At 50.9% G+C, this 21,206-nt stretch overlaps 7 protein-coding genes across 7 annotated transcripts; 4 read left to right on the top strand and 3 right to left on the bottom strand.

The window, feature by feature from the left end:
* The first annotated feature begins 349 nt into the window (after window positions 1-349).
* Window positions 350-3,144, top strand: SODALDRAFT_347434 (ATP-citrate synthase subunit 1). The gene is made up of 2 exons (XM_028613306.1): window positions 350-1,187; window positions 1,294-3,144. Exons 1-2 carry the CDS (start codon window positions 735-737, stop codon window positions 2,821-2,823), a joined length of 1,983 nt encoding a protein of 660 aa, XP_028470254.1. The 5' UTR covers window positions 350-734; the 3' UTR covers window positions 2,824-3,144.
* Window positions 3,145-3,389: 245 nt separating this feature from the next.
* On the top strand, window positions 3,390-4,534 carry SODALDRAFT_326607 (ribosomal protein L30). The gene is made up of 2 exons (XM_028610209.1): window positions 3,390-3,510; window positions 3,586-4,534. The coding sequence occupies exon 2, from the start codon at window positions 3,889-3,891 to the stop codon at window positions 4,147-4,149; it is 261 nt and encodes an 86-aa protein (XP_028470253.1). The 5' UTR covers window positions 3,390-3,510; window positions 3,586-3,888; the 3' UTR covers window positions 4,150-4,534.
* A 373-nt stretch (window positions 4,535-4,907) lies between these two features.
* SODALDRAFT_326603 (MRG-domain-containing protein) lies at window positions 4,908-8,861 on the bottom strand. Its single transcript, XM_028610208.1, has 4 exons — window positions 8,332-8,861; window positions 5,454-5,725; window positions 5,264-5,379; window positions 4,908-5,178 (listed from the first exon to the last, which is right to left on the bottom strand). Exons 1-4 carry the CDS (start codon window positions 8,734-8,736, stop codon window positions 5,006-5,008), a joined length of 966 nt encoding a protein of 321 aa, XP_028470252.1. The 5' UTR covers window positions 8,737-8,861; the 3' UTR covers window positions 4,908-5,005.
* An 825-nt stretch (window positions 8,862-9,686) lies between these two features.
* SODALDRAFT_287705 (hypothetical protein) lies at window positions 9,687-10,364 on the top strand (the record flags this gene model as incomplete). Its single annotated transcript, XM_028608576.1, has 2 exons — window positions 9,687-10,005; window positions 10,107-10,364. The coding sequence occupies exons 1-2, from the start codon at window positions 9,709-9,711 to the stop codon at window positions 10,362-10,364; spliced, it is 555 nt and encodes a 184-aa protein (XP_028470251.1). The 5' UTR covers window positions 9,687-9,708.
* On the bottom strand, window positions 10,148-11,777 carry SODALDRAFT_326601 (hypothetical protein). The gene is made up of 2 exons (XM_028610207.1): window positions 11,178-11,777; window positions 10,148-11,077 (listed from the first exon to the last, which is right to left on the bottom strand). Exons 1-2 carry the CDS (start codon window positions 11,473-11,475, stop codon window positions 10,632-10,634), a joined length of 744 nt encoding a protein of 247 aa, XP_028470250.1. The 5' UTR covers window positions 11,476-11,777; the 3' UTR covers window positions 10,148-10,631.
* Window positions 11,778-11,977: 200 nt separating this feature from the next.
* SODALDRAFT_319124 (hypothetical protein) lies at window positions 11,978-14,046 on the top strand (the record flags this gene model as incomplete). Its single annotated transcript, XM_028609429.1, has 4 exons — window positions 11,978-12,041; window positions 12,131-12,135; window positions 12,196-12,300; window positions 12,352-14,046. The coding sequence occupies 4 exons, from the start codon at window positions 11,978-11,980 to the stop codon at window positions 14,044-14,046; spliced, it is 1,869 nt and encodes a 622-aa protein (XP_028470249.1).
* Window positions 14,047-14,582: 536 nt separating this feature from the next.
* SODALDRAFT_374774 (hypothetical protein) lies at window positions 14,583-17,425 on the bottom strand (the record flags this gene model as incomplete). Its single annotated transcript, XM_028614697.1, has 5 exons — window positions 17,303-17,425; window positions 17,114-17,212; window positions 16,673-16,814; window positions 15,720-16,616; window positions 14,583-15,650 (listed from the first exon to the last, which is right to left on the bottom strand). The coding sequence occupies exons 1-5, from the start codon at window positions 17,332-17,334 to the stop codon at window positions 14,583-14,585; spliced, it is 2,238 nt and encodes a 745-aa protein (XP_028470248.1). The 5' UTR covers window positions 17,335-17,425.
* Window positions 17,426-21,206: the final 3,781 nt, after the last annotated feature.

Here is a 21,206-nt window from a genome sequence, read left to right as displayed (position 1 = left end):
TATGTACGAGAACAACTGCTTTTAATAGCTGGATAGTCTTCACTAGTGCTGATCCACGCCTTCCTCTCCTGCTTCTCTGGCCTTCAAGTAAGCCTACCCTCTCAGTCATCCTACCATCAGGGCTTCCTTCCTCCGCAAAGGTCCGCCATCGTACCTTTTAAGGTCCGTTAGCTTCCCTTGGAGAGCGCCTTCTGCCTTCCCTTCTGCTTTCTTACCCCTCCTTCGGTCTCGTAACCCCCCTTCCTTCCTTCCCCCTGATGTCCCTCCCCATCCTTTTTTTTAGCGACTTCCGAGAATCCCTGCACCTTAGGATCCCTGCCGCTGCCCCCACCAGAATTTTAATCGCACCCCCCAATCTGATCATTCCCCCCGAGTACAGTACGGAGTATGTACGTACTCTAAAATTATTAGTGACCGTGCCTGCCAAACAATCTTCGTAAAGCCAATTCCACAGCCCGCCAATTCACTACCACCTAGGCTTCTTACTGTCTTGTTTTCTCAACTTCTCCGTTCTTCTTTCCTTCCTGCCCATCTTCGTTGCTGTCCCACCTCGCATCTTCACAACTCTTCATCAAGCCTCCAGAGGCCATCCTATTCGATTTTGTTTTGTTGCTCGGGATAACATCTGGGCCTCAATCTACCGATTCGCCCTGCTAACAACTATCGGGCCAGATTTTTTCTTCTCCCATCTTCAGATACCCCACGAACGAACTTCACCCGTTCTACCGATCACGATGTCTACATCCGTGAATGGCGCCAACGCCACAACCAGCGGGCTGTCTGCAAATGACAAGATCCAGCGATTCGGCGCCCCTAGCCGGCCGCTGAGCCCGCTGCCCTCACACACGCTCTTCAGCGATAAGACGAGGTGCTTCGTCTACGGTCTGCAGCCCCGCGCCGTCCAGGGTATGCTCGACTTCGACTTCATCTGCAAGCGCAAGACCCCTTCGGTCGCCGGCATCATCTACACATTCGGTGGCCAGTTCGTTAGCAAGATGTACTGGGGAACCAGCGAGACCCTTCTGCCCGTTTACCAGGAGGTCCCCAAGGCCATGGCCAAGCACCCCGACGTTGACGTTGTCGTCAACTTTGCTTCCTCGCGAAGTGTCTACCAGTCCACCATGGATCTCATGGAGTATCCCCAGATCAAGACCATTGCCATTATTGCTGAGGGTGTGCCTGAACGCGTGAGTAGTGCCCTTCTGTTCGAGGGAGTCCCCTCCTAAATTTTGATCCCATGCATGTCCGTTGGAACACAGGGGCTAACAACGACATGTTATACCCAAAAAAAAGCGCGCTCGTGAGATTGCCCACAAGGCCAAGAAGAAGGGCGTCACCATCATTGGCCCTGCCACCGTTGGTGGCATTAAGCCCGGTTGCTTCAAGATTGGTAACACTGGTGGCATGATGGATAACATTGTGGCGTCCAAGCTCTACCGCAAGGGCTCCGTCGGCTACGTCTCCAAGTCCGGTGGCATGTCCAACGAGTTGAACAACATCATTGCCAACAACACCGACGGTGTTTATGAGGGTGTGGCCATCGGCGGTGACCGCTATCCCGGAACTACTTTCATCGACCATCTGCTGCGCTACCAGGCCGATCCCGAGTGCAAGATTCTTGTGCTGCTCGGTGAGGTTGGTGGTGTCGAAGAGTACAAGGTGATTGAGGCTGTTAAGCAGGGCATCATTACCAAGCCCATTGTTGCCTGGGCCATTGGTACTTGCGCCAGCATGTTCAAGACCGAGGTCCAATTCGGTCACGCTGGTGCCTTCGCCAACTCGACGCTTGAGACGGCCAAGACCAAGAACGACAAAATGAAGGAGGCTGGTTTCTACGTGCCTGACACCTTTGAGGACATGCCCAAGGTTCTCAAGGTGGTGTACGACAAGCTCGTCCAGGATGGCACCATCAAGCCCCAGCCCGAGCCCGTCGTGCCCAAGATCCCCATCGACTACTCGTGGGCCCAGGAGCTCGGCCTCATCCGCAAACCAGCTGCCTTCATCTCTACCATTTCCGACGACCGTGGACAGGAGCTCCTATACGCCGGCATGCCCATCTCGGATGTGTTCCGGGAGGATATTGGCATCGGTGGTGTCATGTCGCTTCTGTGGTTCCGCCGTCGCCTGCCCGAATATGCCTCCAAGTTCCTCGAGATGGTCCTCATGCTCACAGCCGATCACGGCCCTGCCGTATCTGGTGCCATGAACACCATCATCACCACTCGTGCCGGCAAGGACCTCATCAGCTCGCTCGTTGCCGGTCTCCTGACCATTGGTTCTCGTTTCGGCGGTGCTCTGGACGGCGCTGCCGAGGAGTTCACCAAGGCGTTCGACAAGGGCCTCAGCCCTCGCGAGTTTGTCGATATCATGCGCAAGCAGAACAAGCTCATCCCCGGCATTGGCCACCGTGTCAAGTCGCGCAACAACCCTGACCTGCGTGTGGAGCTTGTTAAGGAGTACGTCAAGGCCAAGTTCCCCAGCACCAAGCTGCTCGACTACGCCCTGGCCGTCGAGACTGTCACCACCTCCAAGAAGGACAACCTCATCCTAAACGTTGACGGCTGCATTGCCGTCTGCTTCGTCGATCTCCTCCGCAACTGCGGCGCCTTCTCAGCCGAGGAGGCCGAGGACTACCTCAAGATGGGTGTTCTCAACGGTCTGTTCGTGCTTGGCCGGTCTATTGGTCTTATTGCCCACTACCTCGACCAGAAGCGGCTGCGCACTGGCCTTTACCGTCATCCTTGGGATGACATCACTTACATTCTGCCTCAGGTCGGCGGTGGCCCTCCGGGTGCTGAAGGCAGAGTCGAGGTGCAGATGTAAAGCGGCAGTGGCAGGATGGCCATGGGACAGCCAACGGTGCGCGGGGGTGTAGTTCTGATAATAGAGCAATGGAGCATTGGGTACTTGACCTTGTAACGACTGAGGCTGGGACTAGAAAGCGCTTTTTGTACGACCAGCTATATGCATGAACGTATGGTTGCATGCTGGTAGATCCTTATCATTTTTTAACACGCTAGATATTTCGGTTCTATTTCGGGGTCTTGTCTGTCCCGCATGATAAATTGTGATAGTATATCAATGTGACGAATGAATATAGAACGATGCCTCTACGTGTAAAGGCATTCGGGGTTGTTGTTTGATTATGATTATGGGTTTCAACGAATTTTGTCTAGCCCATGAGGTAATTAGAGTGTGTACGGAGCATGACATTTGACAGAGTGATGTTTTGTCGGTTACCTTTTGCATCTGTCGTCGATTTCTGGCCGATTATGTTAGGAACGTACCTTCGCACTGGAGCTGTGCACGGACCACATTCGGCATCCGGGCATCATATACTCCGTACCTAGGTACCTACGGTCGCTGTCGGATTTTTTGGCGATACCACGAAGAAGTCGCGACTACTGGTAGTACGGATATTCGGCCTCCTGGAAGAACACCGACTACGCAACACTGAGAAGCGAGGCAGGGATATCTTAGTTTATCAACCGTGCAGGCATTGGTTTACAGGTCAGTAAACATGCCTCTTGGCCGTCCGGAAGGCCAGAGGAAGGCAATGAGCGCTAACACAGCACGGCCATTCAGAACTTGGCTTGCTCTACCGAGGAAAATCCACCAAGACCACCCTCCAACCGCTACGACAGCGACTGTCCTTTCCATCCGATACGAGTCGTCTCGCTATCCTTATCCTCCCCCGAAGACTTCCTCTTTCCCTACTCTGGCCCACGACCAGGGAGTCTTTCACGGCTAGAGAGGCGCCAGTAGTTCGTCACAGGTCGACCACTCGCCCAACTGCTCCTTCGCGATAGGGTAGTCCTAAAAAGGCGAAAACAACAACCGAGACGGAACACGAGAACAAAAAAGCAAAAAACCCTCCCTTCACGCACAATGTCCTATTTCCGCATCACCCTCCACCGCTCCGCCATCGGGCTGCCCAAGCGCACCCGCGGCGTGCTCGCCGCCCTGGGCCTCCGCCGCCGCACCCAGACCGTGTTCCACCCCGTGAGCCCGGATTTCGCCGGCATGATCATGAAGGTCAAGGAACTTGTGCGCGTCGAGGAGGTGGACCGCGCGCTGACCAAGGATGAGGTCAAGGCTTCCAGGAGGCCTGAGAGGGGCTTCTGGGTCGAGAAGCCTGTTCCCCGGTGAATAAGGCGAGGCGAGGGCCAATTGACGGGTTGGTTGAACCTTTTCTGCGGAGTTTCTCTTGTGTGGGCAATTTGGAGTTTGGTTTCATACATCGCGAAGAGGAAGAGGAGGATGAAATGCGAGGTATATTGAGTGGAACTCAGTGTGTGTGTGTGTGTGGAGGGTGTCAGGCGGATGATAGACGAGGAGGAGGAGGACGTTGGTCATTGCCTCAAATCATGATGATACGGGGCAAAAGCTTTATCCTCGCCTTCCAAGTCAACAGATGATAGACTGGCTGAATGACCGTGTACTATACTCAAAAACATTTGTACACATAGGCGTATACTAGACAACCAAATCGAGAGATAACCATAAACGTGATGGGAGCATAGGAAATGGTCGATTAGGTGGAAGACCGTGCTTCATATTCATCTGTCCGATAGTCTATGATGTGACTCAAGGCCCTCAAGCCAGTCACGAGAGCCAGAAACAATAACCTCATGCCCATGGCTTGCCTAACACTCATCTTGGCGTTCATCAAACCTGAAAAGCCTTACCAGAGCCAAACCCCTTCTCACCCTGGTTGACTCCCATCGCAGTTCAAGGCTGGTGAAGAGACGAGGGAGGGACGCTGGGCAGTTGAGCATTGGCCGAGCTAGATAATAGACAGGAAGGAAAGAAAGGCAACAGAAAACCAATTCACGAAAACGCCCCCTTTTCCCTAACGCCTGTACGTGCACCGGATGTAAAGCACAAGTCACAGCTCAACCCCCGGCAAAAAAAAAAAAAAAAAACCCACCCCAAGGGGCGTCCTTCTTGACGGGCTTCATGATTGCGGCCAATGTCGTTCAAAACAGCGTGGTGAATGATTCGCTCAGAAGCTGCGTGCATGGTCGATATACTTCTGGGAAGGTGTTTCGTACTCGCTGACGAAGTAATTCTTGGTGTTCTTCCCAAGCCAGGTCGTAAACTTGACGAGCTCTTCGCGGAGACGAGCAACCGATTGCTGGTCCATGGTGGTCTGAGCAACCAGCTCGGGGAGGGAGACTGCAGTTTCCTTGCGCGTTAGTCTGTCTGCATTGTGCTCCCCTGGGATTCCTTTTTTCTTTTTTTAATGGCCTAAAGAACTTACCGAGCAAACGAGCTAAATGCTCAGCACCATACGTATCGCAGACCGTCTTGTTGGGTCCATCTTCACCTGCCTGATCCCAGAGTTTGCGAATCTCATGATACTGGGGCCGCTCGAACCTAGTTGCTGTCAATATAGTTGTCTTGGATAATTAGGCACCTACAGAATGCAGAGTGCAGGGGGGCCACTATACCGATAGAGAAGGATACGGCTAAGAGCCTTCTCAAAATACTCCTTCAAGCCAGCCATAGTCTCTTCCAGAATGTCAAGATGAGCCGAGTTGGGCTCACGGTTTTGACGCTCCTCCTCGAGGTAGTCATTGATGATCTTATCCACAGGATGCGGATGAGGCAACGGCACGAGCTGGTTATTCTTCGTAATGTTCTCCCAGTCATCGACAAGGATGCCTTTAATGTGGTCCGGGACAGGCAGCTTGATCGATGGACGCGCATGGAATCCATCCTCCTAGGTCAGCTGTGTTAGCGTATTCTATGCTCGCAACCAAGAGTGACAACTAGAAACTTCATACGACTCAAAGAGCAGGACAACAAAAAGAGAAAACAAAAAAAGAAAAGAAAGAAAGAAATAGACTATCGCCACTAGGCGCTGGGCTGGCTGTTCAACCACAACAGTGGCAATGACGGGCATCGAGATGCCATCATATATAGGCAGCTCAAACAAGCAACTTACGACCAAATCGTCCTGCAGGTTAGGGTTGCCCAGAACATGTCTGTCGGCCACAACCTTAGGAGGTGGTTTCTTCTTCTCTTCCTTGGGAGGAGGGTTGCACTCGTAGCGGTCATCAAAGAGCTTTCTGCCATTTTTACTGATATAGGCATGTCCCTTCCGCGGGAGATCAATCAGGTAGTCAGGGGCCAAGGGTTCTTTCCATGGTCCCTTATTATTCCTGAAGCGAGTGACAGGCATTCTGACGGCTTAGCGATGACCGGCGAAGGAATACGAAAAGTAATAAAAAGCGACAATGTTGTGTTTGAAGAAACAAACAGGTTGCGAGCGAAGAGAATCGCACGCAAGATGTGGTGATGCAAGAGGTATGGTGTTAAAAAGTCCGACGGAAGGGTTTCTGATAGAGCAGCTTGAGTTGAAGGGGTGTAATGTGTGGCCAAACACAGAAGATATTGCTCAGCAACTGCCCATTTGGGAGGAGAAAACCAGATCATGTAGGGCGCAGGGCTTTGGTGACAGTGGTGTTGATGTTGATGTCGGCCAGGGCAGGCGCGCGCAGCCGCAGCAAATAATGCGCCAGGCAGGTACGTTGTTGGGAACGGAAAAGGAATAACAAAAAGAGAAAGAAAAAAAAGGGAAAAAAAGAGAGAGAGAGAGAGAGAGAGAGAGAGAGAGAGAGAGAGAGAGCAGCCACTGCAGGACATGTATCAGAACACTGCGAATCGTGTGAAGAGGTTCATCCCGTAGGCGATGGGCTCTGCTCTTTATTTTTTGGACCCCCCCCGTCCATGGCAAGAGGACTTTGTTGATCGTTCCGAGATGGTGCCCTCAGAGTCATGAATTCTGGTCCTCTTCCGACTGCCTGGCTCCTGGGGTCCCATCTGCACAGGATCGGGTCTCCTGGTTTGCGGCTCCGTGATTCGCAGCCGGTTGGTTTCGGATCCCTTCCATGGCCCCTTCGATTTCGCTCTCCTCGGCGAGAACTTGTTCAAGAACTTGTTCGGCCTCTGTTTCCTTATTTTGTGCGACACTGTCCATGCCCTGCTTATCCTCGGGCCCCCAGCTCTTGGGCGAGACTGGCTGTTCTTCCATAGAAGCTGCTCTGCCCCCTGACCAATTTACTTCTATTTCCCGCCCCTGTGGAATGGTCTGTTGGTAACGTGTTTCGATCTGCTCTTGATTAAGGCGGATAAAACGGTTCTAGATTTCAACGTTTTTATGACGCAGGAAATATCTGGCCCATGCCCAGGTATCCGGACAGCGCTTTACCACGAACTCCGCTAGCATTGCACGACGGGAAGGGTCAGACCAGCATTTCTTGCCAGGGGTTTCGTCGTCGCTCCCTCCTTCTGCCTCCAGGACTAGAAGTTCGCTGGAAGACTCGTTTTCCGACATATTTGGCGTAGAACCGGATAGTCTCGGGAGAAAGCGCTGAGGCGGCAAGATGTCGTCAAATGGGGGCGGGACTTTGTGCGCTGGCGTGACTGGTCTGTACTCGAGAGGGGGCAAGTCTTCCCGGGCGGGGGACGTCAGATTTGAGGAGTTGCCATTAGACCAAGCTATGTTCCTCTCGGAGCTCGACACCACACCCTCTGAAGGACAAGTCTGATCGCTAGAATGGGATGCCATAGTGTAGAGTACCCAGTTTGGAGGGCTGTAGGTGGGTGGGATTGACGTGGACGGCTTGATGGGGAACTGAGCTGATGACAGGAGATCGTCTCTAACTTGGATGTTGTTTGGCGTCCAGGCAAATAGTAGGAGAAGCGGGGGAGAGGATGCCCCCCGTGGAAGATGCAAAACTTCTTGAGTATATGATTCCAGAGAGTTTCACGAGGCGAGTAGGCCGTTCCCGAGGGCTCATAGCGACTTCATAGCAGCTCTGAGAGAAACGTCGAGAGCCAATGAAGCAGAACGTCAAAGACAAAAAAGTCAACAGACTTCGCTCTTTCTTCAGTGGGTTTGTTCGACCTGAGGCCAGGAGCCAATGTGCTGCTTGTGTCTTAAGAGGCCAGAAATAAGTTTGACCACCCTTTGTCTCGAGTTGTCGATGAGTCTTAATGGATGTTTGACGTAGCTGCTGAATTATCCGAAGCGTGACAGGTCCCAGAATAAATTCCATTGAACCAGGCGGACGATGCCATTCTCCAATTCGTGGATTCATTGTTCTGGGGTGAGAGGCGCATGAAGGAGTCGCTTGACAGCCAGCCATAGTCATTGATAACAGAGGGAAAATTATCGGACAGGACATTAACAAGCAAGAGTATAAACAGCCAACTTGAAAACAAAAACAACAGGAACGACGCAAGCAACACAAAACCAACAGAGACGAGCCACAACAAGAGTGGAGACTAAAGAAAACAGGCGACCACAGGCGACCAACTCACCTGCTCCAGGTCATAGTCCCGAGCACGTCGGGGTCCTCGACCTCCGGCAAGCACGCCCATGCCCGAGCTTCGCTCTTCACTGACGCGGGCCGAATCGGTGCCAGTCGCGCGACCGATCTTCTTGGGAACCTTGGTGCTGTTCTTCTGCAAGTGCTTGATCTGGGCATGGAGCTGCGCAGCAAGCTCCTTGTTCTGTTCGGTGAACTTGCGGATACGGTCAGCAGGCACCCAGTCGTCCCAGGTGTTCTTCCAGCCCTTGTAGTGGACCTTATACTGATAACCGCCTTCGCTTCCTTCAGAGGTCTGGATATCCAGAATCTTGGCCTCGTAAAGCATCTCGTGATGGAAGCAAAGGACACGTTCGTCCTTGGCGAAAGGCTGGGCCGGCTGGCGAGGGGGAGCCATGCTGGCTAGCTCGAAGCTACTCTGAGATGCTCAGGTTTGGAGTGCTGGACAGATAAAAAAGATGACGCGGGTCGAGACTTCCAAATGAACAATTAAGCTTATAGTAAAAGGTTTTCCTGTTGATCCCGTGGGTTTGGAACACTAAACTGTGTGTAATTACGGAGTAGGCTGTTGGAGATTCAAAAGGTCGGCGTCAGAACGACGTCTGGACCAGTGTTTATTCTTATATGCACTGTCTCCGAGGCAAGTCTAGGTGCTGTAAATGCGGCACTAATCAGGCTCCTGCACAGTGCAGTGACTCTGACTTTTATGTAGCTGTTTAGTCGCCAGGTACAAAATATCGATATGGAATACACGAGCACTGAAACACGTACAGTGCGCAAACGAGACCAGTGGATACTACGTATTTATGCGACCACTGTATTTCCAGGGTAAAACACGCTTCACACAGTATAGTCTACGCTCAATGCACTATCGCACTGTAAGGGGGCTTTTCCCTCACGAGTTCCCAGTTCGCGTGGTCACTGGATAGGCGGAAAGTCTCCATAAGTGAATGTCAAAAGTTGGCAGGAAATAATATCCGTAGCTCGAGCTGCGGCACTTTCTTGAGCATTCGTATCACTGGAGATCAGAGACTCTTCCTGCCAGCCTGTCAAACGGTCATCGTCGCAAGAGACCAGTTATTCATTGGAGAAATGCGTCCAGTTGATGCAAAGCGCGTCTCAATCTTCTTACGGAGTAGTTAAGGCGTCAACCTCGCCGTCTCACCTTCACAAGTTGACCGTCAACTTTTGCGCCTGATTTATGTTCAGTACGGATGCCTACTTATTACCAGGGCCCTCTTTCTTTTCAGAGCTCCTCTTCAACAGCTCATATTCAACAAACATCCCACTTCATGACCGAAATTTCCAATTTCCCTTAATTGAAACTCATAGGAGTCATTATCGCCTCAAACAACCTAACCCTTCCATCATGGCACCTACGGAGAGTACTATTCTGTCCAATTACCTCACCATTGCCGCCAAACTTCCCGCCATCATCACCCTCGAGCAGTTCACCGCCTTCTTCCCGAGATCCCAGCAGTCGAACCCTCAGATCCGCTCTCTATATCGACATCTGCAACATCAGAGGAACGCCACCGTTGATGCCGTCACCGAGAACATTGCTGCCGAGGAGAAGCACGGCAAGGCTCTGCGTCGCGAGACCGCCCGCTCAAGGAGAGAAGCTGCCGAACACGAAGCCGATCCCGAGCTCCAGATTGAAAACGCTGTAAGTCTATCCAACCCCACCTCTCTCGTAGAGTTACGGACCGCCGATGGGTGCTCTATGGCAGTCCAGGGGTGCTGTATACCTGACTGAATCCGGTCTAGCTCTTCGGAGACGATTCGGGCCACAGTTCCAGGCACACCCTTCAGTCCGTCCTCTCTGTGATGGAGAGCGCCGTTGCAGACTTGGAGGCCGAGATTCGTCAACTTGAAGCCGAGGAGGCCGCTCTCATTCACTCGGTGCAGCGGGCCGTGGGCGGATTGAGCGACCTGCGCTACGGCCGCCTGTCTAACGCCCACTTGCCCGAAGAAGTCATCCAAGGTCTCAAGGGCCTACAGGAACAATGCCACGCCAAGAAATAAATAACACGAGATGAAATGAACCCAAAAACAACCACGTTCGGTTTTAAGCATGTCAAATACGGTATAAATACACTGGAAAGGATAAAGAGCCCCTCGACCTCATTCGCTCGACTGGCGCTTCGCACTTCCAATACACGTCCGTCCATCGAAATGTCAACGGAACGGAGAGGGAGAGTGAAACCAGTCCGACCACCACCATCCAACAGTCGATTCTCCCTCCCCATCTTTTAGATTTGGTCATATCATGCCATGATATCAGCGCGGCACTTATTGGCCGGGCATGCGGCGATTCATCATGCTCCGGCTGGCAAAGGAGACGAGCAGCATGATCGTCCAGTTGGGAACGACAGTAAAAAACCAGAGGACATAGGCCACGGCCACGGAGAGGCCGTTTTGGGCGAACCAGCCGTTGAAAGGGTGGAAGACGTGAGTGACGAGCTTGAACTCGGACTTCTCCTTGTCGGCATAAAGGTCCAGGAGGTCCTGCGTGGTGGTGGTGGTGGTGTTCAGACGCTTGCCCCAGATATTGATCTCGTTGCCGGGAGGCAGCATGTCCATGGCCCAAAGGCTGGCGGGGCCAACGGAGAAGATGTTACACAGAACAGGCTGGTCGTCGCAGTTGAGGTAGGCCATATGCGGCACCTCCGACTCGGGGAGGGTGGCGAACTTGATGGCCGTCTCATTGAAAGCTGCATTGACCTGATCACAGCGGCCTGAAGTAAAAAAAAAAAAATCGCGTTAGTTGCCTGTTTTAGTCATGTTGCTGAATGGTGTATAGGGGGTGTTGGGTAGAAAATGTAAAGTAGCACGAACCGAAGCAGGTCTTGTTCCGTCCAGTGATGAGCACCCACCACTCCTCGGGCTGGGTGGTGCCGGGAGCGACAGGCTCGTACAAGGTCTGCTGCCAGTTGTCGAGGGTCAGGACGGACATCTTCTTCTCGCCGGTCTTGGCTTCGGCGGCGTCGGCGGCATCGACGCGGTTGGTGTTCGGGATGTACGAGGCAAACTTGTTCAGGTAGGTCTGGAGCTGGTCTTGGTACTGCTCAAACTGCGCTTGGGCAGACACCGCAAAGAGCGGGAGCGCAAGGAGGGTAGATACGGACACACGCATTTTGACTGTAAGAGGGTGCTAGTGGTCGGAGAAGAGCCGCAGGTTTCAAGGAGCAAGAAGAGCGATCGCTGAAGAGAGTTCAACTCGCGAGTTCAGTTTTTGTCTGGAGGAGATCCTTCAAAATTAAGCGAGGTTCGGAATGCGGATGGACGCTAATTAAAGAAAGAACCCCAACAAAAAATATATAAAAAGAATAAACGAATTGTTTATGGGGAAAGAATCAATCTAAAATGGCGGCTGAAGGATTGATAGTGGAAAACACTTAATGGAGAAAAAAATAAAATAAAAGGAGATGTTGACAGATGTTGGACGCGGGAGATCCAGCAGATGACGGGAGAGACGGGTCTGCCTGATCCTGGGTCCTTGTCGCGGGGCCCGGCCCAATGGTCACGCATGGGTATCGATACAAGGAAGCACTTCAAGTATCTCGAGCCATGCCCATCTCCGATGAGTCGCTCCAGGTATCTATACCTTTTCCCTTCTCGATACAAGCAACACTGCCATGGCAAGGCCGAGTTTGGACCGACCGTTTCTGGTTCTGGTCGAGGCAGCACCCCAACCCAGTGGTAAGGTACTCCGTAATCAATTATCCGTACCTAGGTAGTAATACTGAGGTACCTCCTGAATTCTAAATCTGCCTGGGCCCATCTACTAGCTTATGTAAGGCAGTGTCACCCCACTAGCTGTGTAGAGCCAGCTCTGACGCGACCTCAGTAAAAGGCAGCTCTGATATCATCGACGCGCCGATGGCCAACGTTAAAATCGACATATCCGTCCACCATTCTCCCGACATTGGCTAGCCCTGCCCCCGCGGCATCCACAATGGTGAGTTACTCTATTTTACGAACGAGAATTATTCCTCGCTAAATTATTCAGCCTCCTAAAGCCAAGGGCAAGGGCAAAAAGCCAACTCGAACCACCAGCGCGTCCCAGTCGAAGAGCGTGTCGCGACCACAGACAGAACCAGAAACTGCACCAGCAACCCGGACAGAAACAGAACCCCGGTCGGAGCCGCAAGTGCCGGAATTACCTCAGGATGAGAACGAAGAGTTGAGCTTTGAGGACCACATACAGAGCACACCAAAGAAGCAACCCCCTCCCAAGGCTCGAAGAGCTGCGGCCCAGGAATCAGAATCGCAATCGCGGCCCCGCGGAGACAATGCGCCCGAGGACGAGCTAGCCGATGAGTCGGTCGATACCCCGGGGGCATCTAGAAAGGGTCAGAGGAGGAGAGGGAGAGTGTCAGATTCCGTGCGCACCACCGGGGAGGAGGTGGAATCCATTGAAGGATCGGTTGGCCCTTTGCATAACACAACCGGCACCCACGAGGCTAGGCGGCAGGCTGGGCAGAAAGACTCACAAAGGAAATCTGCTTCGGATTCAACAGGTAATGCCAAATCGAAAGCATCTGCCAAACTTCGTCCATCAAGGCCATTAGGGCCAAAGGGTAGGAAACAGACCAACGATGCGCCGGAGCCGGCCCAGCAGCGCCGTCGCAAACCACCCTCACAGCAAATCTCAGAGGCACCACACTCCGACTCCACGAAGCGCTCAGCCCAAACAACCACCCTGCCCTCCAGGCATGCCGCCTCGGCGCACCCGCAAGAGGAGCCAGTCTCTTCGTCGAAAAAGCGCCGTCGGACAGAAGTCGACGCAAGAAACCCTCCACCTCCTCCATCGCCCCCCAGGAAATACCGCCGCATAGCTCCCCGCAACCTCACCATCCCCCGGACCAAAGTCGAGGAGTCTTGGACCCCCCTCCCCACCGCCTCCATTACCATCGCCTCCTCCCTCCTCCACCTCGCTGAGCGCCCCATTCTCCAAGGCCTCTCGAACCCGAAACGGCGCAACCAAGCCGCCCAAGCCCTCCGTGTCGTATCAAAACACCTCACCCGCCGCCTCACCCGCAACTTTCCCTTCCCACCGGCCCTCTCGCAATCCTCCTCATCCAACGCCGCCCGTCGCACCTCCGGCGGCCCGAACGGCAACGGTAACAAAAAGGGTCCAAAACCCGTCGTCGACCCACGCGACGAAGAACTCGACTTTGACCGCTGCGTCGCAGCCACGCAGTCCCTCGAACGCACCCAGGACACCCTACTCCACGGTAACCAGCTCCTCCGCGCCGAGCTCGCCCGCGAGGAGGCCGCCCTGGAACGCGACTACGCCGATCTCGACTCCCTCGAGACCAACGCCCGCTCCGAGATCCGCGGCCTGCGCGACGGCCTCCGCAAGGCGCACCCCCTCGTACCGCAGCCGCAGCCGCAGCCGCAGTCGCTGCCGGACGGACAAACCACCCTGGCCGAATCCAGGGCGCGACAGGAAGCGACGTTCAGAGTAGGAGGTCCGGAAGGAGAGGGGCGCTCGGGTAGCGATCCTCTCTTTCACGGACTCGATCACCCTGAGCTCTCTGCCCTCCCCATCCAGGTGGCTAGTCATGTGGAGAGTATGCGAACAAACCTACGTCCCATTGCGGATGTCTTCCCGGAGATCACACGGAGCCGTGCTGCCTTGCGAGATGTCCTGGCGAAGTATCTTGATACGCAACAATACGACGACGTAATCCTTGGTTGAGGTTCGCTACGGTAGCCTGTGGTTTTGCGCCTCTCTCCAGTTGCCGTATTCTGGGCTATCGTCAGCCCATCATGTGCATAGAGGCATGTTTGCAGCATTAGGGGCTCTCTTCTCTGGTTGGGATACAGGGGAACGTAGCCCATATCACACTTGGATCATGAATAATGATAATGACAATCATGAATCAAGGCAAATATGCCACCACGAAATACTCATATTCTCTATTACGCCAGTGCGATGCCCGCTGCACACCACCCCCGGGGGAACCGTCCATCGACCCTCATACGATGCATTCCGCTCCAAGGTCCCCCACGCGGGTGCTGATATTTTTTTCTGGATAAAACGATGGATCTAGAATGCTGTCGCCGACATGGGAGGCAAAAAAACACATGCTGCGAGCGTTTCTCGTTGATGCTCAGTTGGAGACGGCTCATCTTGAGCTCCAAGTCTTGTCTCTGCCAGGCCATCGTTGTACTATTCCACCTCGAGCTTCCGATTTTGCTCCGGTTTAAGAGGCATGACATCCACGTCGCACTTCAAGAGACAGCCGACCGGGAACGGGGAGACGGGGTCGGTGATACGCGGCTGGGCGGTGTCTCAAAATGTTCAGTCGATACAGGCGTATCGCGCGACATCATGGACTCCCTGTAGTGACGGGTCACCGAATAGGCTAGAGTGGCTGGTCCGTCCTTTCTTTTGTCGGTGGTGGGACGAAGCATGTTGATAGCTTCGTTTCGTCGATTCTCCTCCGTCATGCCAGGCCTCGGCGGCACAGGCAGTATTTCGCGAGGTTGCGTCCAACATGTCCTGGCTTCGGCGTCTCTCGCGATGTCTAACGGATCAACTCTCTCGAGGGGCGGGCCGTTCTTCATCGACTCGATGGCTCGCCCGAGAGCCCTGAGTTCTTTATACCCGCCTTCTGTTGGGAGGATCTCGAGCTCTGGATATTCCAGCTGGCCACTACTGCGATGCCTTCGTTTGATCTTTGCCGGGATCTTCACTTGACTCGCAGATGGCGTCTTTGACCCTAGCAGATTTCCAAAGCCAGTCTTCACGCCTTGGATGAGTCGGCTGGAGAAGGAATATCTGATCGGTTCGCTTTCAGCCAAGTTTCTGTCCGTGACCCAGAAGAGGCGGCCGTCTCCGGATGACCCAGTCACTGCGAAGTCTCTGGGTTTCACTCTGTCCTTGAGTCCTGCTGAGGCTGTCCGCTCCGCTCTGTTGTAGGACGGCCATTTGGACCATGACTCCGGAGGTAACGTGTATGTCTTGATCGTCCTCCGTCCGTGGTACGAATCATAACCATCCGCCGGGAACTTGGGGTTTTGCTGTCTCGTACGTGCGGTCAGTTTACCTGTCCGCCAGTTCGATGTATGAGGGACCGAAGACTTGGAGCGAGAGTCGACAGTTTGACTGCGGCGGTCAGCCAAGCTTGGACTTTCCGGGGTGGTATTTGACGCGTGGGAGTCGCTCGTTCGCCCTCTTCTCCATTTCCCGACCTTGAGATGAGCAGAAATACTGCTCGCTGGGCTATTCCCTCTCTTCTCAGACATCGTCTTCGCCTGGGACTCCCGGGATTCCCGCTCAAGCTGAATGGCCCGCCTCTAGAGGTCCGTTGCAGTCTTCTCCAACTTTGGGGATGGTAGGGGCATCAAATAGACTGGAGTGCATACGCCGGTTCCAGTCGCCAGTGTTCTATCCGCCTCATCTCCGCTCACCGGGAGACTTGGCAAATCAGAGGGCATTTCGAGGCGCGATGCAACGGTATGCGCGGTCTCAGGACCCGACTCGGATTGCCGGACCTCAGTTAACTGTCTTGGTGTCGAAAGACAGGACGGTGATGGAATTATGGGAAGCCTGAGGGCTTCAGACTCCAGGGCAGGCTGGTCATTTCGCTTAGCGAAGGGCGCGGTCTGATGTGAGACGGTATCACCAGGGCGTCTGTCAGGATACGCGAGTTCTTGGGTGGTTAACCAACTTCTTAGGAGCGATATATCATCTTGCGCCTTATCGGAGTGGGCGGTTTCGAGAGGAACATCGACAGCGGCAACTCGGTTGACCTGGCTTCCATCGGCAGAGAGATGCCATCCTTGAGGGGACGCAGCCCCGGGAGGAGTAAGTTGGTTTACAGGAGGCATGTCGTGCGATGGAGGGACCGCCGATGAAGCAGCTCGTAGGCGAAAAACCAATCTTCTCACCCAGTGTTTTACGCTGCTCTTGGGTGATACCTGCGGATAGCTGCCTCGTCGCCGCACCGGTGCCTTACTGTCACTGCGGCTGCCGCCACGCTGAACCTCGCCAGGATCAGAGTGAACCAGCCCAACAGCCGACGATGCTTCGGCTATGGAGAACTCGAGAGTGTCGCGAGGGCCGTGGCCCGGAAACTCTGCCGGTATCGCGTTTGCTGGAGGCCGTTTACCGCTCAGTCCTGGAGGTGCGTGCTCGCCGCTGAGTTCTTGTTGAATCCTCTTGTGCATGATGCGTCTTAGTTCAGCTCTGCGATCCGGTTCGTCCTCTGAAGGTTCATGGCAGGACATGGACACAGATGTCGGCGGCGAGGCACCTGTGGTCTGTGGGAAGGCGATGTCTTTATTCCCCTGGGTAGCAGAGAGGGCGCCCGCAAGACATAAGTCGGAGAGATGAAGGGGGGGTAGGACGGGTAGGGGCACAGGTTCCTGTGCGTGCAATCGGCCAGAATCTTGGTCAACGCCACGTCCACGACGTCGACAACAGCAGAGTGCAGACATGGCGGTTTGTACAGCGTGTCGCTGGGCCGAAAACGTCGTCAGATTGTGTAAGCGGAATGGGCGGAATAGGTGAGGGGGTGGAAGCCCATGGAGAGGAGGGTTGATTCAGTAAGTTAGCCAGTACCGAGATGTTGATAAACCAAATGGCCATGCGGCAGATAGGGAAGTGCCCCGAAAGGAGGTGAGAGGGAATAAGAATAGATCACGGCATCTCGTACGTGTATAAGGTAAGGTAGACATGACATCAATGCACATCTCAAAAACGATATAGGTCGTGAGATAGGATTTGAGGTTATTCTGTCAGACAGTTCCTCCCCGACATATAATGCGAGACCTTGGGAGCCTGGGACTGGACCATGTAATTCCTGAAGCTGAAAAAGGACCCATCTCGGGCGAACAAGAGAAGTAGTGGCAACGCACTGGATATACACATTTAGGATGGGCAAGATACTTGAAGACCGAAATCTGACAGGTGTCTAGGTACCTAAGGTAGGTACTCGGTACCGAACAAGGAGATGACAATGGAAGACATGTAGTTCATCGTGCCTACCACTCGTCATCTGTCTTCCAAGTCGGTAGGACTCGAGGTAGTCGTGTGGGTTACTCTTTCCCTTCTCGAATCATCACATGAGTCTGTGTAACATCGTCAGGTATCCCTTCCACAGCGCCAAGAGCACCACAACTTACAAGCTCTGTAAGGCAGAGTATACAGTAGTATCTCCGATGCGTCACAGAGAGATGACGATCAGTCCTGGCCATCTAAGGGAGGAAGTCCCCAGACCGGCAGGTGAGGTTCCTTGCCTCATTCCTCCGCCTGGTCCCTGGCCCAGTTTTGCTAGTGAATGGCTAGCATGCGTTAGAGGCAAGCAACTACCTACCTGGGTGATATACCAAGTTTTTCAAAAGCACGACTATTGCGTACCTTAGTCGAGAACATCTTGGCATCCCATACGAGACTACAGTTCAACTGACCATTGCCCCCCCTGCTGACCTGACTATTACCCCCCTGCTAGCGTAAAGTTCACCAGACCTGACTATTACTATAGCCTATACTTCTCGCCCGACTATTACTCGCTAAGCTAATAGTAATGGTCGGGTGAGGTTAACGGGACGGGAGAGTAATAGAGGGTAGGTATTAACGCTTACTCGTGCGTGCGAAAAAATTAATACTTCCTAAATCGATTCTGAATTAATCCAGTATATAGTAGGATTTAATTCCGAAAGCAGAACTAATAACTAACCGCGAAGATAGATCTTTTATTCGGATTAAATTCCGACCTTATTAATTTTAATCTAGAATCTTTTACGGACTTTTTATATTCGCCGCCTAATCTAACGCCCGATCCGCCTTTTAACGGTACGAATTAACCTTTAGCTCCTAATAGTAACGATACTATTCCCCCTCTGGGAGGCGATAATAGTGATAGTTTTCCGAGACTTCTAATAATCGATAACGCTTTAAGGGGGGATAAGGATATTAAAGAGCCGAACCCGGAAAGGGAGTAGTCCCGATAGCGTGTTAAAGTGGTAAAAAGCACCTTACTATAAAGTAATTATAATAACTAATACCTTTCTATATAGTAATAAAATACCGACGAAACCGGGCTCCTTCTATCTGCCGACCCTAATCAGAATAACCGCCGAGAAGTTCTTAAAAACGCTCTTTACGCTACTACGCTTTTATTCGCTGCTATAATTCCCGAATTCCCCTAAACCGCCACCGATAGTATTACCTATATTATTCCGATTATATCTCTAGATCCTAAAGACGTTAAATCGCCCTAGAAAATAATATAGTACTATATTAAGCGAGCGTTCCCGGGTAAGGTGGTTATAAGTATAGCGTTCTCCGGGGCTATTATTACACGGTATATATTCCTTTATACCGGTGGTATTATATATCCGTATCTTACTCCGGAACTTAGAGTCGGCTATAATAGGATTATAGAAAAGCTAGCAGAGTCGATTTCCGCTATCCGTACACGAGTTAAAGACCTTACTCCTAAGAAGGCAGCTATTAGCTACGCCGTCGTAATCCTAAGGCGTTTTAATAAGCAGTAAGCCTACGAGGGAGGGATAGTAATATATAGACTATTAGTGACCGAAAACACGCACGTAATTATCCTTAGGAACGTTTGATAGGTTTTTATACGCTATACTAATTATCACCGGACACGACCTAAGTATTTCTCCACGATTATCCTCCTAAGTTATAGTAACTATTATAACCTTATTATAAGGCTTATATAAGGTATCGTCTTAGTAAAGGAGTTAGATAACGAATACGAGTATTATTTATTTATAAATAATAGGAGGAGGAGAAAAAAATACGGTAAGTTAGTTACCTAACCTAATCTAGATCTAATCTGGATTAATTTGGGATTAGTTTAATAGCTAATCTATAATAGACGTAGTCTACTATCTTAAGTAACCCGACATTAAACGGGTACCCTATAGTGTTAAATTAAACTTCTTTATACTAGTAAACCTAAACTAGATCCCTTAGATTATCGTGGCTTCCAATAGAATATATAGTTATATTCTGCCCCTACCTAAAAAGATACCCCTATCTATTATACAAGGTCTTCGTGGGATTATAAGGGAGATTAGTAACCTATATATAACGATAAGGAAGTCCTATATAAGATTTATTTAAGTATATTCTAACTATTTTAGACTCTTTCCTTTAATCTGATATATTAGCTCGGTTTATTCGTTAATATCAGGGACGTTCTATTACCGATATTTATATAAGTCTAGTAAATAAAGACGTACTAAGGGAAATTATTTGAAAAGAGCACGCGAGTATTTACCTATACGCTTCTATATTACTTTCTATACGGTATCTTTATAATAGATACCGCTATAAGAATAATGAAGTGAGTGTTTTTATACTAAGCAGAAACCTAAATACTAACTTTTAGAAGTATATCTAGTATATCTACGAATCTGGGAGTAGCTGGATAGTGATTTATTTTTATTAAGTATAGGTTAATAAGTGGAGAGAGTCTTCTATAGAGTATTTTCTGCATAATACAAATTATAAATATCTTCGGATAACGGGCTATATCGAGGTGATCTAGGGATAGTATAGTGAATAAGCATCTAAAGGTAATAATTCCTTACCCTTTATATACGTTACTAATCGCTATTATAGCTATTCCACTTCTACGCGTCTTCACGAATCGTGAAACTACTAATATATACCTGTATATATACCAAACCGTGTTTAGTATCTTTAAAGACCGGTATAATCTAGAGGTAAAATAGTAATATATTTATAGAGAGGGTTTAGTTAGAACCACTATTAACTAAGACTACTAAAATATACGAGGTATATATATATATAATTAATCCTGAATTAATCCTAAATAGATCTAGATTCGAATCGCTAATATAACTATAATAATAGGACTTAGTACCTACCTATAAATAGATATAGATATAGAACTACACCGTGATTAGGAGTAGCACTTACTACGCTATATCCGTCTCTACGGAGTATATTTCCGGCGAGGTTATAAGCGGCTTATAGGTCCTAATCGAGGGTAGTACTTAAAGTATACGAGAATAATATCGTTACTATATACTATAAGTATCGATTAGTATAACGAACTTTACGATTTAATCACGATAAACGAGTCGGAACTTAAGGGCTAGGCACGGTATAAGAGACGCCCTATTATCCGTTCTGGTTTATATCGCCTTACCTTCTCTATACTAGCCGAAAACTAGGATAAACTACGTAGCGATATAAATATCGTCGAGATCCTATATAAATACTCCTATAAGTGGACTAGGCGATACGTTCCGCTTTTCCAGGTTATTACGGGGTATAGCCAGTACGATCAGGACTAGTACGACCAGGCTTATATTATTCGGACCAGATAAGCACGGCTATCTTACCGCGATACTACGCTTACTAGCCGGTATTAGAATACTCTTCGCCGAAATCGTGAGTACTCTTTATTTACTTAACTATAGTTTTAGTTATTAATATTTAATAAAGCAGAAATAACGCCGCCATGCCGCTAAAGAAAACGACTTTCCAGATAGTAATAGTGATAGTGGCGGTAGCGTACGTAGCCGGTAGCGGTAACGTACTAAAAGCCCTTTTCCCGGTTCCGACTTTAGTGATAATAACGATACCCGTTTATTCCGGAGCGTGTCGTCTAGCGGTATACCACTACGCCGTGCTACTTCGCGTGGTAATAGGTACGTATATATTCCTCGAATAGATTCTAAATAGATCCTGAATAAATCCTAAACTAATTCGAAAACGCTCTAGTATACGGGCGAGGGCTAGAAGGTCGTAACCTGACCTACGTCGTATAGCGATACAGGTATAACCCAATCTACGTCGCATAGCTATATAGTCGTAGTCTGTAGGGGTACGTAATATAAACGGAACCA

Source organism: Sodiomyces alkalinus (genome assembly GCF_003711515.1).
Source record: "Sodiomyces alkalinus F11 unplaced genomic scaffold SODALscaffold_1, whole genome shotgun sequence".
Lineage (NCBI taxonomy): Eukaryota > Fungi > Ascomycota > Sordariomycetes > Glomerellales > Plectosphaerellaceae > Sodiomyces > Sodiomyces alkalinus.
This window is presented reverse-complemented; position numbering and strand designations above follow the sequence as displayed.

What these genes read in the sequence shown, in the direction of transcription:
- SODALDRAFT_326607 (XM_028610209.1), top strand. Translation starts at nt 3,889, where the DNA reads ATGTCCTATTTCCGCATCACCCTCCACCGCTCCGCCATCGGGCTGCCC.
- SODALDRAFT_326601 (XM_028610207.1), bottom strand. Translation starts at nt 11,475, where the DNA reads ATGCGTGTGTCCGTATCTACCCTCCTTGCGCTCCCGCTCTTTGCGGTG. An exon ending in ACGGAACAAGACCTGCTTCG is followed by an intron (nt 11,078 to 11,177) that starts GTTCGTGCTACT and finishes TTTTTACTTCAG; the next exon opens with GCCGCTGTGATCAGGTCAAT.
- SODALDRAFT_347434 (XM_028613306.1), top strand. Translation starts at nt 735, where the DNA reads ATGTCTACATCCGTGAATGGCGCCAACGCCACAACCAGCGGGCTGTCT. An exon ending in CTGAGGGTGTGCCTGAACGC is followed by an intron (nt 1,188 to 1,293) that starts GTGAGTAGTGCC and finishes CCCAAAAAAAAG; the next exon opens with CGCGCTCGTGAGATTGCCCA.
- SODALDRAFT_326603 (XM_028610208.1), bottom strand. Translation starts at nt 8,736, where the DNA reads ATGGCTCCCCCTCGCCAGCCGGCCCAGCCTTTCGCCAAGGACGAACGT. An exon ending in GGGACTATGACCTGGAGCAG is followed by an intron (nt 5,726 to 8,331) that starts GTGAGTTGGTCG and finishes CAGCTGACCTAG; the next exon opens with GAGGATGGATTCCATGCGCG. An exon ending in GCATTTAGCTCGTTTGCTCG is followed by an intron (nt 5,179 to 5,263) that starts GTAAGTTCTTTA and finishes AGGAAACTGCAG; the next exon opens with TCTCCCTCCCCGAGCTGGTT.